The 15,103-nt window shown below is 41.6% G+C and overlaps 5 protein-coding genes across 5 annotated transcripts in view; 2 read left to right on the forward strand and 3 right to left on the reverse strand.

Moving 5' to 3' along the window:
* The window catches only part of dym (dymeclin), a 37,661-nt gene extending 34,595 nt beyond the window's left edge, over positions 1-3,066 (reverse strand). Inside the window, exons 1-4 of the mRNA XM_028418388.1 lie at positions 2,851-3,066; positions 1,899-2,105; positions 564-616; positions 282-375 (exon numbers count right to left, since the gene is read on the reverse strand). Of these exons, the coding sequence (XP_028274189.1) occupies positions 282-375; positions 564-616; positions 1,899-2,038 (287 nt within the window). The 5' untranslated portion in view covers positions 2,039-2,105; positions 2,851-3,066. The remainder of the gene's footprint in view (positions 1-281; positions 376-563; positions 617-1,898; positions 2,106-2,850) is intronic.
* A 1,981-nt stretch (positions 3,067-5,047) lies between these two features.
* LOC114443904 (dauer larva development regulatory growth factor daf-7-like) lies at positions 5,048-6,468 on the forward strand. Its single transcript, XM_028418263.1, is given in 6 exon segments — positions 5,048-5,154; positions 5,419-5,462; positions 5,465-5,569; positions 5,654-5,740; positions 5,818-5,945; positions 6,319-6,468. Coding segments are annotated over 6 exon segments (621 nt in total).
* A 1,609-nt stretch (positions 6,469-8,077) lies between these two features.
* c21h18orf32 (chromosome 21 C18orf32 homolog) lies at positions 8,078-9,537 on the reverse strand. The gene is made up of 3 exons (XM_028418221.1): positions 9,405-9,537; positions 8,554-8,773; positions 8,078-8,404 (listed from the first exon to the last, which is right to left on the reverse strand). The coding sequence occupies exons 2-3, from the start codon at positions 8,731-8,733 to the stop codon at positions 8,339-8,341; spliced, it is 246 nt and encodes an 81-aa protein (XP_028274022.1). The 5' UTR covers positions 8,734-8,773; positions 9,405-9,537; the 3' UTR covers positions 8,078-8,338.
* Positions 9,473-11,470, forward strand: rad1 (RAD1 homolog (S. pombe)). The gene is made up of 7 exons (XM_028418220.1): positions 9,473-9,612; positions 9,874-10,075; positions 10,148-10,256; positions 10,342-10,499; positions 10,580-10,680; positions 10,810-10,908; positions 10,992-11,470. Exons 2-7 carry the CDS (start codon positions 9,881-9,883, stop codon positions 11,167-11,169), a joined length of 840 nt encoding a protein of 279 aa, XP_028274021.1. The 5' UTR covers positions 9,473-9,612; positions 9,874-9,880; the 3' UTR covers positions 11,170-11,470.
* Positions 11,471-11,541: 71 nt separating this feature from the next.
* On the reverse strand, positions 11,542-13,677 carry bxdc2 (brix domain containing 2). Its single transcript, XM_028418219.1, has 10 exons — positions 13,492-13,677; positions 13,127-13,238; positions 13,005-13,048; positions 12,853-12,923; positions 12,726-12,775; positions 12,576-12,649; positions 12,434-12,484; positions 12,230-12,331; positions 12,015-12,143; positions 11,542-11,926 (listed from the first exon to the last, which is right to left on the reverse strand). Exons 1-10 carry the CDS (start codon positions 13,639-13,641, stop codon positions 11,678-11,680), a joined length of 1,032 nt encoding a protein of 343 aa, XP_028274020.1. The 5' UTR covers positions 13,642-13,677; the 3' UTR covers positions 11,542-11,677.
* Positions 13,678-15,103: the final 1,426 nt, after the last annotated feature.

The following is a 15,103-nucleotide window of genomic DNA, read 5'->3' on the forward strand; positions in this document are numbered from 1 at the left end:
AGAGAGAGAGAGAGAATACGAACTCCCACCCAAAGCTCTTGGTGACTTGGGCAGGGTCGACTTCTGTGAAAATGGAGCTTGGCAGTAAGTGCACAATATTGCCACATATGTCAGTGGTTATACCTCAGCGGTTTTCTCATGGGAAAGTGTTTCTCTCCCTTTTAAAAAAACAGAGATTCCCTGCTTTCCCTGTGATCAAACAATAACTGGCCTGTGCAGGGTGTATCGTTACAGACATAGTCATCAGAGGTCATTCGCTCCTCTGTGGTTCTCATACTCACTCTTGGCATTCTGTGGAGATTTTCAACTCTTTGGTTCTTCCCAGGAAAATTTTCACAAGAGCGCCAAAGTTCCCGGTTCTGGGATTGTTTTCAACTGGGGCAAAAAAAAAAAACAAAAGAGATATAATCATTAACAGGCTTGCACAAACAAGAGAAAACTCAAATGTTGATCATTCATCATCATGAAAGAATTAATACTAAAATGTAGATTTAAGTGAAGATGAAATTATCTTGGACATAAAAAACACACACATGAAGCATTTTATATTACAGCCAACATACTGAGTGTCTTGGCCAGGGGTATTACAGCCTCTTCCAGAAGTTTAGAGTCTCCACTGTATACAAACAGAGATGGAAATGACCAGTTAAAATAGACAGAAAGCTTGTGTTACATGTCCTCTGCTGCCTTGCTATGAAACTGCAACACAAAGAAAAACATTCAGATTATTTGCCTGCAGGGGACAAATGAGAAAATTCACAGATCAAGTACGATGTATGTTATGCAACGTTTACAGACCCATTAGTTCCCTTGGAAAATGTATGCTTTACTGACACCACATATACATTTTTTGTTCGATGTGGAATCGTTTTCTTTTGTGGCGCACAGTTCTGTCAAGTGGCTTCATGTCAGCCTTGTGTGCGGTATGCTTCAGAGAGGGAGTGCCACTCAGTTTAAATAGCCTCCCCTCAGGGCTTTAACGTGATCACACGTTTTATTAGTTTCAACGAGCCAGAAAAGGCAGGAAACGCTGAGTAAGAGTACCAATTTTAAAATAATATTTTTTGGGGAAACACACAAGAAAACATGTGTATAATACCAGCGTAAGAAAAGTAGACGAGTTATATAGCTCGAGCTGAGTCAATAACTTGACGTATTTCTTTGATTCTTTGAGTGTCTGAGAAGATGCTGCTCATCATGCAGTTATCCAGGAATGTGAATTCCTCCAGCAGTGTAAGTGGTTGCCTGGCATCTTCTTCTGGCCAGAAAAATGTCAATGATGTAACTATTATTTAACAGACAGACTGTTTTTATACTGTGGATTAAACAGATGGAACTTAATGTGCTAATTATAGAACTCTATGTACTGTTTTTGTTACATTTGAACAGAGCCAGAACAGCTGTTTGCCACTGTGTCCAGTTTTTTTTTTTTTTTATGCTAAGCTAAGCTTACTGGCTTCCTTTGAAATGCGGTGTCTGATCATCATAGCTTCTCAAATGCTAACACAGAACAAAACAGGAGAGACATGTAAGAGATTTGATTCACTATAAACTCAAAGAAGTGACAGAAGTGAAGCTATCATGAATAGTGGTGTCTTATGGTATGAGTATGTAGCTCAGCACAAAGATAACCTTGTTCATCATTACTCAGAAAGGCTCTGCAAACATCCTGCTACAAAGCTGTATCCTGGGTGTGAGTCCTAACGGACGTCGTCAAATGTTACTATAAGATTACAATTACTCCTCAGCAATATTTGTTATCTAATAATACAGTACAACATAATCTGAAAGTTCCATAATGGAGAACAGTGGAACAGTTTTGAGAGTACAAAACTGCAACAGTGAAGCACACAGCTTGACAGACCTGACAGCTTTTCCCACATGTTGGTTTTGTTTACCTGCTGGTGGGGCTGATGAAGGTGAAGGAAATGAGCTGGTTCCAGAAAGGGTCATTCTCCGATATGGACTCCGTGCCAACCAAGGCCTTGAGGCTGGGGTTATCAGACAGGTCACTAACCTGGCTGGTGTTGGCTCCCATCTTTACTGGCTTCACTCAGCCAGACTCTCCTCTCTTCACTGCTTTTTCTCCGGGCATATGACAAATCCTGAAGAGAAGCAAGTGCATTAAAAAGTGATCTAATAGGTGCACAAAGCCTGAATTCTACGACAGGAAGGATGCTTCAATTTAACACTCAATCTCAAAAATGTGTTGAATGGTGCGCCCTAGAGTCCAGGGCTATTACTGCCCCGTCTCTGGTAATAGATTCTCACCAATTCTAATTCATTCATTCATGGCAGGCCAAGTTAGAGGGTAACACACATTGAACCAGGATGTATGCTTTGTATTCTTGAAATGCCACACCTTTGGCATACAGGTGTAACCACTTCAGGTGAACTGGAGCACACCAGAGGTGTCCAGCAATGGTAAACCACAGAGGTTTTATTTTACATGAGAGGCATACAGTGAAGCTAAAAGGAAGGTACACGTGACACCTGGAGATGCTGCTTTCACATTATATTCTGTGTGACTAACAGTGTACTGCCTGTAACATCTTACAATATATTACATTCTCGGAAAAATAGATATAAAAAAGTAATATGACAGCACACGTATCTGCAACTTGCACGTTAGCTAGCTCACACTGATGTCAGGTACAGGAAATAGCCTGGTCCTTGGTCATTTCCGCAGTCAACACAGCACACTGACAGTCACTAATTAGCATCAAATCATAGCTACGTAAACAAGTGATTTAAAAACTGTGTCTGGTCAAACAGTCTTTAGCAACTTACTATTCAGAGAGCAGCTAACGCTCACTGCTCGTTTGAAAATCAGCTGACCGCTCGGCTTACCTGTCATAAATGCTTCTCGCAGTTTCTGTAGCTCTTTTTTGGCTCCCTGGACCGTTAAGACGAAACAATTCTATTACAATAACTTGAAATTTTGCCCAAACTGTTCACCGAGAGTCACGTACCAAGACAAATACTTGGAATTGTGCTCTAATTTTGACAGCTAAGTTTACTCTACATATCCCTGTCCTCCATGTTTTCCACGTCGCCACCCCTTGCGTAATGACATCATGTAGGCGTGGATTACGTCGGTGACGTAGCCAAATGACATGCGGCTAATAAACGCTGGTGCCTTTTAGCCCTAAACAATACATTTTATGTCTAATTTTGTGGTCACATAAAGACTTTAGAGACCCAGACGACACCTAAACTATATAGTGAACACCTCACATTACAGGACTAAGGCTTTAAAGACATTTTACACATTTTAGCTGCCTAAATAGCGTCACATAAAGGCACATAAAGGTTGATTTTAGCTAGCTATTTTAGCTAAAAACATGTTTCGTCTTCAATAAGAATTATTTTTTAAAAAAGGGAAAAAACAATAAGCTAAACTAAAAATATATATATTAAATAATAAAATAATAAATACAATATTATATAAATAAAGAAATAAATATGAAATACATATTACAGAAAGAAAAATTAATACAAAGGTAATATTTATTGCAGGAGTTTTACTTTGTTGTTGATAAAAAGCAACACATTTCTGTATTAGTCTCTCCCACACTTGAATTTCTGACTTCCTGATTTGTTACTGCTACATGTCTCCAGCCCCTGTGAAGCGATAAAAAAAAAACACCAATCTTTCAGAAGCGGTTATAATAAAACTCCCCTCATGCTACATGCCTTGAGATACTATATATTTAAACAATGTCTCCGTGTTTTTGGAGAACAGCTGCATGATAAAGGCACTTTGTGCTGCAGCCAGCAGCTGTCAGTGTAGCAGAACTATAAAGGAGGAGGAGGTGGAAGATGTCCGATACTCAAGGACTCTGACCGTTCAGGGTTGATAGGAAGTCTGAAGCTACAGTGTCCCACAGTGACCTCCAGTGTGTGTGTGTGTGTGTGTGTGTGTGTGTGTGTGTGGTCGTATTCAGGCTAATTGTCTGCCTGTATAAAATGAAGAGGTGAGTATGCAACAACATTGATGCTAAGTTTACATTATACACACAGTTCCTTTGTTTGGTCTATTATATGATAATTTCACAACATCAAGGTGATGTTTTTGTTGCTTTTTCTGAAAAATGTTCCTACCAATAATCCAAGGCTTCAAATTCCTCTGGCAGTGTGGGTGAATTATGGTTTGATGTCAACTTATATAAGACAAACCGGCCACGTTGGGCCTTATGAGAAAGTTTTTCGAGGTCGCCTGAGGCCGCTCCATGTCTCTGACCCTTCACTGACCCACACACAAACTCTGACTGCTGCCAAGCTTTTCCTTTTGTCTCCTCCTATCAGATACGAGCATCACCTGCTGCTGCAGCCCCCCGAGCTTTGTGCTACATTTCTACCTCCAAGATCTCGCCCTTGAGAAACAGCTGCAGGGGAATAATAATAATAATAATAATAATAATACTGTTATTGTGTTCATCAGGAGAGCTTTTCAAAAAATGTGAGCAGTCAAAGGAACTGATAATTACACACACACATGTGCATGAGTGGATGGGCGGCTGGTGCTCTATCAGTTTAATTCAAAAACATGTCATCTCCTCTGATTGTGTGTTGGAGCCCGCTGGCTGCAAACTTTGACTAAACAGCATTAGATTTCATTATGTTCAGGTCACAAAGAATCATGCTCACTAATGCAATCCTGTGGAATTCCTGTGTGTTTATCAGGTCTACAGTGTGAGATATGAATTCAGTTATAAATTTAAAATGTAATAAAACATAGTTTGAGCTTCATCCTGGACTGTTGTGCTTCATTTTTTCCTCCTTCCTGCCTCTCATTCCTGAATGTTTCCCTTCCTTTCTCTGCTGGATCATCCTCCTCACACTCTTTCACACAGAACAGGGGGCGAGACAACAATGTTAAGTATCTCAAGGCCAAGCTGGGGTACAGGAAGATAAAAAGCCAGGTTCCCAGGCCCGAGCGTAGCATCTCCGTCTAGTCACTCCTTCCTCCTCCTTCCAACAGACGTACAGATCCAGACACTCCACAGCAGCTCATCCACAGACGCCGCCATCCTGCTCAGCCACCATGTCGTTTGCCTTCGTTGTCATGACGATGCTTCTGGGCTCTTCCATTGCTTTTGTCCTGCATCCATCCAAAGAAGAACCTGCTGATTCTCCTGTTTCACGCCGCAGGTCAGTATCAACTGATTATTTTCCTCATGAGGTGTGTGGTGAGGCCACGTTCAGTGCTGGACTCTGTCAGGTTCAGGTTCATGTGGTTTAAATAGATTTCTAGGAATCATGTTCAGAGAATTAACACACTGTTCTGTTCAAGCCTCAGCTGTGGAATCAATCATTAGACTCAGCCAAACATCTGTAAAGTGTTTCCATAGTTCATGGAGGGCACTGAGATCATGTTGATTTTTAAATATCAGAGTCATTTTGTGTGATGTTCAGGTGCCAGGGTGAGTCCTGGCAGTCCATCAGGAAGGGTCTCCGCAGGCGCTCAACATGCAGACTGAGCCACAGCTCCCTGCTGGTGTGCTGGACAGCATCAGGGAGCAATGGAAGAGAACCTTCAGCTCCACTTCTCACAGAGACACTGCAGGTGAGAACAAATAAAACCATTCAAACCCTCCTGGATTCATATTGTCCCGGTCTGAGTCTGTCGTCTCTGTCTGCGTCCCTCCAGCTGCAGCAGTCCCCTCTGTGTCCCCTGACAGTGGAAACAACACAAGCCTGAAGTGCTGCTCCACGGCCTCTGAGATCTTCATGCAAGGTACCTGACTATGTGAATATTTGTGACTGCAGGTGTGTGTTTTTTAAATATAGTAATTCAGTTGCTGCATTCACCAGATGTGGGCTGGGACTGGGTGATCCATCCTGTGAGCCTGACCATGGTTTAGTGTGCGCTCTGCAGCTCTGCCTCCAACACTCTGCAATGTCCACCCTCTCACTCCAGCATCCAGGCTGCCAGCTCACAGGTAGGATTCTCTCTGTCATCTCAGCACTGAAAGAAGTGTTTAAGGAAACGTTGTAATGTTCAGTTCCTGCTCTGTGCCTGCGGCAGAGTTCACCTCGGTGTGTTGTGGAGGGGAAACAGCTGCCAGCAGATAAGCCTGTTTCTCCTTCTGCCTGCCAACATAAATGTACCAAACACAAAGCGTTCCACAAAGTCGGTCGATCAGACAATCAGGAGTGTGTTATGGAGACAGAAGGTGGTGTGACTGTGACGGATGAGGTGTGCGTGTGATCAGACTGTGGAGGAGCTTCTCTCCTCTGTCAGTGAGCGTCTGCAGCCTCATGGAGGTTCTGATCTCTTCATGTCTGACTCCTCCTGTCGGTGTCTCTGTCCAGGACCAGGTGCCGTGTTGTCAGCCCACCTCCCAGGAGATGGTGCCGATCGTCTTCATGGACCCCTCCGGCTCTGTTGTTACTTCCTCTGTGCCGCTGACTCGCAGCTGCGGCTGTGGACCTGGACGCGTCCAGCAGGCCGGTGAAGAGTAGGCACTGTGTGACACGAGCCTATACACAAAACATCATAACAGCACTGAAGTTTCTTTGTAGACTGTGTCACCTTTTTATGTTTTCACAGTGTGTGTTCAGCTCAGATGATGGGAACCAAAACAAAGTCTGTCTCAGTTTGGCGTCCTTGTTGTATTGATGTGTGTGAGTGAGTGAGTGAGTGAGTGAGTGAGTGAGTGAGTGAGTGAGTGAGTGAGTGAGTGAGTGTGTGTGTGTATGAGTGTGAGTGTGTGTGTGTGTGTGGAGCCACCAACCATTTCCTGTTTAAAAAGGTCAAATCTATGTGTTAAATCAGAAATTTAAGAGCACTGAGTGCAGGAAATAACTAAGTGAAGTGCAGCTGACACTGCTCTGATAAATGTCCCCAGTTTACCTTTAAATAAGTCTCCTGAGCACTATTCATAGCTGCTGTTACTGTGTGTTCCCTCCAAAATGTGTTCTGTTCAGAGCCAGACCCTCTCACAGGCCTCGGCTCTTCTCTCTGCAGTGTGAGGTCTGCTCTTATGGAAAAGAATCTAATCTCTAATCAGGCTGAAGTGATTTAATTAGCGATCTAAGAGAGATTTGTTTTCCATGAATGAATAAAAAACATCTGGCTTGATTTCATATTATAATCTGAATAGTTTCTTCCGTGTATGATCATTGGTGAAAGTTCTCATTGTTTGCTCATTGTTGTGTTGAACACTCTCACTTCATTACCTCACCATTGACTATTGAGTGTTTTTATATTTTCTGAACCTGATTAATATGTTGATGTCACTGCTTTTCTATCTTAATCACTTGCACCACTTCTTGCTTTTAAGCTTTGAATAAAATGATTCAGATCAACTGAGTTTCGGGTTTTTATATTTGGGTCAAAGTGTTCTCATGTCAGTCCATAATGAGTTCCTGCCTGCGACACAGACCTGCGTTAAGACCGGAGGGAGGGAATAAATGAGAGAAGAAATGTTGGCACTGGATGTCAGGAAGCCAGGCGCTGCTGAGGGGGAGAGCAACATGTTGCGCACTTCTGAACAGCCTCCACCGTTTTCTGCTGTGCGTGCATTTGCTGCTGCTGCTGCAGTGGAGTGTGAACGTCCATCCACCTGGGATCAGTGAAGATCTTCTTTTTCATTCATACCGGACAGGATGCCAACATATATGAGTGTCTGGGTGTCCTTTGGCCTCCTGTGCCCTCTGCTGCTGGCTGATGTCCTCCGTATCTGGTCACCTTCTGGCAGAGATCTAAATCAGTCCACCCAACAAGGTGCTGGATAAAGAATCAGGGGCAGAGATACAGTAAAAGTACTCATACCACCACTAAAGTAAAAGTACTAACCACTGACAGTATGTAAATATAACCAGCACATATTGAGAGAAACATGCTTCAGACTATAGATTGTTGTTGTTCTCCACGTATTTTAAATGTAAACTTTGTATTTTGCACAGAGTATGATACTTGAGTACAGCAGCAGTCAGCAGTGAGGCTGATGGTTTATTTAAGAGATGTGTGGATGGTTTTGATGTATCTTAACAATCAAACAATCGTCCACCAAAATAAATTCCTTAATGACTTCACTGTAGAATGTAAGCTATAAGAAATACAGAAGCATTTTTACATTGATAGGTTTTCTTTAATTCACTCATCAAGCAGCAATAAACTTAATTTAAGAAATCTATGTTATGTGATATAATATCTAATGCAGGAAATAAATGTTCAGTAAATACATCATCAGTATGAAAACAATTAAGACAAACTGTTGAAAGGTTACAAAAAATGTTAAAAGAGATTGATAAATTAATTTGTATTTTCTCTACATTATTTGAATTGAATATTTACACTGTATTCAACACATTAAAACATATAGAGGTGTCAGTCTGTCTTCTTATCTGCTGTTATTGTTGATCCATTACATATGGTTTCACTGTTCCCCTCAGGCTGCAAGACATAAGAACAGCAAGTTCACCATGTGATCAGAAATTGTTCTGATGTTCAAAATTCAATAGTAGACCATTGACACACTGTGGGCATATCAATAAAGTTTCAGAATTAAATTTTCATCATTAATTGCTTTTCTATCACCTCACCTTATGAATCCCATTGCTGTTTTCACTGTGTTTTTGGTCGCTTGTACCAGTCTCCTGGACTGCTTTTTTGGTCCAGAATAGATTCATAATGGGGGAGATGACAGGATAGAGGTAAGGCTCCAGGAACCTCTTGTAGACCCACAACAGGACAGGAATCACAATGCAGGGAATGCACACCATGGCTGTGGCTCAGACAGGCTGTTATATACAAAATAAAAACCTGGAACAGAAGAAAAAAAAAGATCAAGATTCAAAAAGTTTAATAAAGCAGCTCTATTATTGAAACAATATCTGTGTGATGCCTGTGGGAAAAAAATGAGGAGAAGGAACATGAGAATATGTGGAGAAGCTGAGTCCATTGTACTTCAATTCTCGGGGTTGTGACAGGGGGCGACATTACACCGGAAGTACAATCACAAAAGGCACCTTTGAGACATAATCAATACATGACAGAAAATGTATTTTATTACGGTTCCTCTTCACACCACCTTAGCAGGAACATGATAATCACCAGGACTTATTTATCACCTTCTACATGTCAGCATGATTGGTGTTTAGAAGCTAACGTTAGCTGCGTAAGCTAACCGACGAAGAAGAATTAAGCACTTCTCTTTACATGATACGTAATTAAATCTTTAACCAATGTACATTAGGTACATTGACTGTTTGGTAAAGTATCTTATATGTTACTTTGGTTATTTATTAGCTAAACACTTATCACCACCCGACATCAGACTGATTGTTAACTGCTAATGCTAGCTCCCTGCCATAGCTCGGTGGCTAACTGAGTCTAAAGTAAGCTAAATCACATTTTGTCAGCCGCAGAAGTTTAATTTAAAACACGTCCATACCTTTGTAGATCACGAAATCACGAATGTCGTTATGCACAGCCGAACAGGACGAGCTAATCCTCGTGTTTGTGACTCTCGGAACTCTCTGGAACGTAACTACGTAAACACAATTTTTTTATATCCGTAGAAGAAGAGAAAAGCGGAAGTTGAGACACACGGGGCGCCGTTCTTCAAAACACTGTCGTATGAGTTGATGAATCGCAGTTTTGTAAGTGACAGACACACAATTACAGCTTATGTTGCCATTTTAGGAAAAAAAATGTACATTTAGTTAATATTGTAATAGTACAATATAGCAGAGAAATGTTGTGGAGCATGTTTATTTACGTCTTATTGTTGTACATTATAGCCTAGCTTAAAAACAGTTCGAAATACATCAACATATCCGATTTGCAGTAACTCAGATTACTTTACCAAAGTTCTAGGAAGAGTTTCTGACGCTGTGTATCTCTGTGTGTTGTTATTTCAGCGCCACAATGCCTCTGTCCACTCAGTCTCAGGGCGATGATGAACAGTACGTGTTAGTGGCCTGTTCGGATAATGCCCGCAATCTCTCCAACATACTGAAAGCCATCTCCTTCAAAGACCACGCCATCTTCACAGCTACACCGAACGGCCTCCGGGTCACTGTGGAAGACTCCAAGTGCCTGCAGGCCAATGCTTTCATCCAGGTGTGTGTGAGGTCATGATGTTTGAGCAGAGTCCTGACTTCACATAAACAAAGCTGCACTGTGTTGTTCCAGGCTGATATCTTTCAAGAGTTCACCATAAGGGAGGATTCAGTGACGTTTCAGATTAACCTCACTGTTTTGCTGGACTGCCTGAATATTTTTGGAGGAAGTGCTTTACCAGGTACAAGAAAAAGGAAAATGTTGGACTGTTGCTCACTTTGGATCGACGTAACGTGTTAATGGGCTCCCCTCCTGTGTTGTTTCAGGAATTTCAACTGTCTTGCGGATGTGCTACAAGGGGTATGGTTACCCTCTGACACTGTTCCTGGAGGAGGGCGGTGTGGTGACAGTTTGCAAGATTAACACGCAAGAACCAGAAGAACCAGTAGACTTTGAGTTCTGCAGCACCAACGTCACGAACAAGGTTTACTAAACTGTTTCATAACAAAACTTTGAAGAATGAGTCATTTAAGGCTGATTAACACTCCTGTGCTCCTTTCAAAGGTCATTCTACAGTCAGAGGGTCTGAAGGAAGCCTTTTCTGAACTGGACCTGACCAGTGAAGTGCTACAGATCACCATGTCACCCAGCCAGCCGTACTTCAGGTGCACCCTCAAAAGCGAACTCTCTGTTCTACAAAAAAAATGCTGGTTTATGATAACAGTTATCATGTCAGTCACTGAAGGTCCCTGCTGACTCTGGTTTGGATTACATTGATGTCATCTGCTCTTCAGGTTGTCTACGTTTGGAAACTCTGGAAACGCCCATTATGATTATTCCAAAGACTCGGACATGATGGAGCTGTTCCAGTGCACCAAGACCCAAACCAACAGGTAAGCTGCAGGAAACTGCCCCTTTATCTGTCCATGATAAGTTTATTTAAAGCTTCATGTTGGTGTTGTTCTTTCTTTGGCAGATACAAGATGTCCTTGTTGAAGCCGTCCACTAAGGCTTTGGCTTTGTCCTGTAAAGTCTCTGTACGGACAGACAACAGGGGCTTCCTGTCTCTGCAGTACCTGGTCAGGAATGACGATGGACAGATCTGCTTTGTGGAATATTATTGTTGCCCTGATGAAGACGTGGAAGAGGAGTGATGAAAGCACATTCAATCTGACTTTTACATAAGCTCCTGAGTGATGCTGGGGTTATTTAAACAAAACATATCTGAGTGGAGCGTTGCTGCTGGACCGGAAGGTGTTGCCTTCCTAATCTTATATCTTACAGCACTTTTCTGTAGTTCACTGAATTTTGCCTGTAACTCTACATGAGTGATCTGGGGTATGGAGATGGGGTACCGACAACAAGTGAAAAAGTTTTATTTCCATGACATAGAAAACAACCTTTTCTTTTTTTTTAATGGAACTATTTCATTTATTAAAAAGGGCACATATTGTTTGCAGTCTTGAAAATCCGACGAGCTACACTCCTCATGATGAGGGAACAATGAGACACTCAATGGAACAGGATTTTCTGTTAAACATTTAGTATTTAAAGGGGTGAGTTACAGATATCTCATGATATTGGAATCTGACTGCACGGTTGCCACCACCACAATATTGAGTCACGGCAGCAGGAGGTCATTCACTCAGCAGTCCATCCAGTTTACCTGCGTGCCATCTTCATCCTTTGTCTTTTGAAAGCTTTCTTTTTGTTCTTCTTCATAACTTTGGGCTCGGGTGCTTCTGTCTGGATGTGAATGGGCTTCTCCTCAGCCGGCGTAAAGAAGACATCAGCCGTCACATCTTTGTCCAGATCCTCTTTAGCCTCGGCCCTCTTCAGTTTCTGCATGTCCTTCACCATCTGCTTCTCGCGCACTTTGGCTGCGGCTGACAGTCGGATCTGCCGTCGGTGCTGTGGGTGCACGAGAAGGTGATCAAAGTATGAAAACACTCCAAACAGACTATAGGTAGTTATCACATAATCATGCACTAAATATTACCAAGTTGGGAGACTGGAAGACTGGGTTTTCATAGAGTGTAGGTCCTCCAAAGCTGCCCTGAAAGATCTTAATTAGGTTGAGAACGAAGCGAGGCCCAATCTCCACTATAGAGGCATCCTCCTCTATTATCTGGACATGAGAGGACAGAGAAATCAACGCAGAATGATTTCGTGTTGCTTTAAGCCTTGAAGTATGAAACTGTGGTGAATCCATACCTGGTAGTTTCTGAACCATATCCTGTTGTCTGCGATGGAAAATGTGAAGATGTGGTCCACAAACGGCTGACTTTTAGGGTGGTAGCGTGGTGTGGAAAATGTCTACGACAAGATCAGATCAAAGCCAATAATCACAACTACAGATAGAGCTTAGAAGCAGTCATATCTGGACGATTTGATTTGGATGTTATACTGAAAACACACCTGAGTAAAGAGCTCTTTCAGCAGAGCAAAGTGGGGTTCCGAGTCAAATTTCTGGGAGATGAAACAAAAATAAAATCAACAAACGTTGAAAGCTTTTATCTCAGTCCTCATCCCTGGCTTGGAGGCAGACACTGTTACTTACAGGATCAAATGAGAGCAGTGGCCTGGATCCTTTGAGGCAGTTTCCTGTCATCTTGAGTTCTGCCAGTGTATGAACTATAGGAGGAGCCATATATTCATTAGCTTCATGGCATGACAGACATTTGTAACACTCACATGAGAGATAACTTACTGTTCTGAACCAGAAACTTTGCAGAAGGTCCGTGAGGGGAGTTTGAAATCCTGCGAGAATGGAACATGATTCAATTTAGTCAGGCCAACATTATGTTAGGAAGCTCAAACAATGACCAAACACTCACCACATGTAGAGGTCCTGCTTCTTCTTGGCCTCAAAAAAGAGGCATTTGTTGCAGTTTTTGATTTCACACACCTGAAAGGGAACGCTGAATTTAAGCTCTTGCCATAAATGTCTATGAGTACAGGTGTATGCTATAAATCCAGACTCACTCACCTCATTGACAACAAACAGCTTGTCCTTTCTGTCCATCTTTGTGTCTAGGCATGAAATAGTCACATTATTAATGTAAAAGCGTCCATGCAGAAGCACCACAGTGAAGGGTGCACGCCACTAACCTGCTTTGGAATGAGGCATCAAGGTCCTCAGATCGTTCATCAAGTGTCTTGTTCTGAAGTTGACCCCTCTGGATGAGAAAATGAGAACCCTCTCTTTGTTGGTCCATTTGCCCTGTTCAGAAGAAATGATTCCATGACATCCATTCATGTAATGATGCATCCAGAGGAGATAAATCACAGATAAAGCCCGCCAAGTTGAAATTTAACAACTTTTTCCTGTACAATCCTGCACCTGAAATAACGTCACTTAGTGTATTTATTATAGCTACTAGATATTTGTTTTAAAATCAACTATGCGCAAGTAAAATACAGTAAGCTAACTAGCTAACAGACACCACTGGCTAAATACAAGCCCAAAGACTAACCATCGAAACCGGAGCTGGAACTGTAACTTCATCCTTCCGTTCCGGTTCCACTTCATTCGCTGTTTTGCCATCGTCCACAACGAATTTTACTTTTTTAGCCTTTTTATCACCAGGACCCTGTCCTCCACGTTTTCGCTTGAACGCCGACATGTTTGTAACCCCCCCCCCGACAGGACCGAACGCAGGTCTCGCGTACAGCAACACATGCGTAGAAGGTATAGGGACAGCGACCACTGGTGGCGCGGAGGTGGTAGTGCAGACCCAGCACCAAAAAGTCCGACCCAACTTTCACCACTAGAGGGCATAATGAGATAACGGATAACACTACAGGTGTTCAAAGTGGCCATTTAAGGAATTAGATTTGAGTGGAAGGGGCGTGGAAATTTTAAACTTTAAAAACTTAAAGTTACCTGGTAGATCACAAATGTTTTTTGTAGCATACATTTTTTGTTGTATTTAGGAATGAGGCCAAACAGTACATCAAAACTATAGAAACATCTCATAATTTAAAAGCTCTAAAGACTTTACGTTTATGTGCTCTATTCAATATTTTTCTATCATTGTAAAAAAATGTTTGTATATGTAACCCCCTGGCACTGTTCTTTTTTGTTCAAGTTCTAATAAAGTTATAAAAAAATGCAAATAAGTAGAAAATCTCAATAGGAGGAGATACATTTGGCAGATGACCCTCGTTGAAGGGCTCTCATAGACTTCAATGTTAAATGGCTTTTGAATTTGTATTAATATTTTGAAAACGAAACATATTTGAACAAATCCGAATACGAGTTTAATAGCCCTCGAAGAGCTGAACAGTTTCTGTAGCTGAAAGCATGTGGAAGTAGTTACATGTCAAAGTTGAAGGTAGTTTTGAAGGCTCCTCCATAGACTCCCATTTTAAAAATGACACAGAAATTGCTTAATATTTGAAAAATTATATTTTTTTGAAAACAAAAAACTTAGAGTTGGCCCGGGATGTCCTCTGTGAGATTAACAATTTGATAGTTGAATGGCTGAAATCGGTCAATGTATGCTGAAGATATGCTGCGCCAAAAAACATACAGAAGAAGAAGAAGAAGAAGAAGAAGAAAAACTAAAGAACTAAAAAAATTTGGGAAAATAATGCAAAAATGATTTGTACAATATATATATAATATGTACAGTAATATATAACAAATATTTTGGCCAATCACTTAGCTAGTTTAGCCAAAGGGGGCAACGTAGGAGCGGTGTTCTGTCAAATATTGCTACCTAGTCAAAAAGTGTACAGTAGCAATCACTTCCTAAACTTGGTTTTTGTGCGCAAGCGCAGGAACGCAAGGACTACATATTTACGGGTAGCACAAATCGACAGAACACCGGAATGAATCCGGAACAAACAATGATACAACTTCCGCTAAAGGTCACAGAGGAATTCTCGCGAGAATCAGCGGCATCAGACCGGGTTAGCAGCAACTGTATCTTGAACAGCCACAATAACCTTCGTAAAGTATTTTTTTTTTAACATAGAAGCGTTAAATAACAGCGAATAGATTCGAACATGTAAGGCACAAACATTACAGTATAGTCGCTACCACATAATGAGTGTGATTGTTTAAGATAAACAGCAGAAATG

The sequence above is a fragment of the Parambassis ranga genome, chromosome 12, assembly GCF_900634625.1.
Source record: "Parambassis ranga chromosome 12, fParRan2.1, whole genome shotgun sequence".
Taxonomy (NCBI): domain Eukaryota; kingdom Metazoa; phylum Chordata; class Actinopteri; family Ambassidae; genus Parambassis; species Parambassis ranga.

Excerpts from the sequence above, each read along its gene's own strand:
- c21h18orf32 (XM_028418221.1), bottom strand. The coding sequence starts at position 8,733 with ATGGTGTGCATTCCCTGCATTGTGATTCCTGTCCTGTTGTGGGTCTAC. Across the intron at positions 8,405-8,553 it reads ACAGCAATGGGATTCATAAG|CCTGAGGGGAACAGTGAAAC; the intron begins GTGAGGTGATAG and ends TATGTCTTGCAG.
- rad1 (XM_028418220.1), top strand. The coding sequence starts at position 9,881 with ATGCCTCTGTCCACTCAGTCTCAGGGCGATGATGAACAGTACGTGTTA. Across the intron at positions 10,076-10,147 it reads AGGCCAATGCTTTCATCCAG|GCTGATATCTTTCAAGAGTT; the intron begins GTGTGTGTGAGG and ends GTGTTGTTCCAG. Across the intron at positions 10,500-10,579 it reads GCACCAACGTCACGAACAAG|GTCATTCTACAGTCAGAGGG; the intron begins GTTTACTAAACT and ends CTCCTTTCAAAG.
- bxdc2 (XM_028418219.1), bottom strand. The coding sequence starts at position 13,641 with ATGTCGGCGTTCAAGCGAAAACGTGGAGGACAGGGTCCTGGTGATAAA. Across the intron at positions 12,485-12,575 it reads CACTGCTCTCATTTGATCCT|AAATTTGACTCGGAACCCCA; the intron begins GTAAGTAACAGT and ends TTCATCTCCCAG. Across the intron at positions 12,144-12,229 it reads TATGGTTCAGAAACTACCAG|ATAATAGAGGAGGATGCCTC; the intron begins GTATGGATTCAC and ends TCTCATGTCCAG.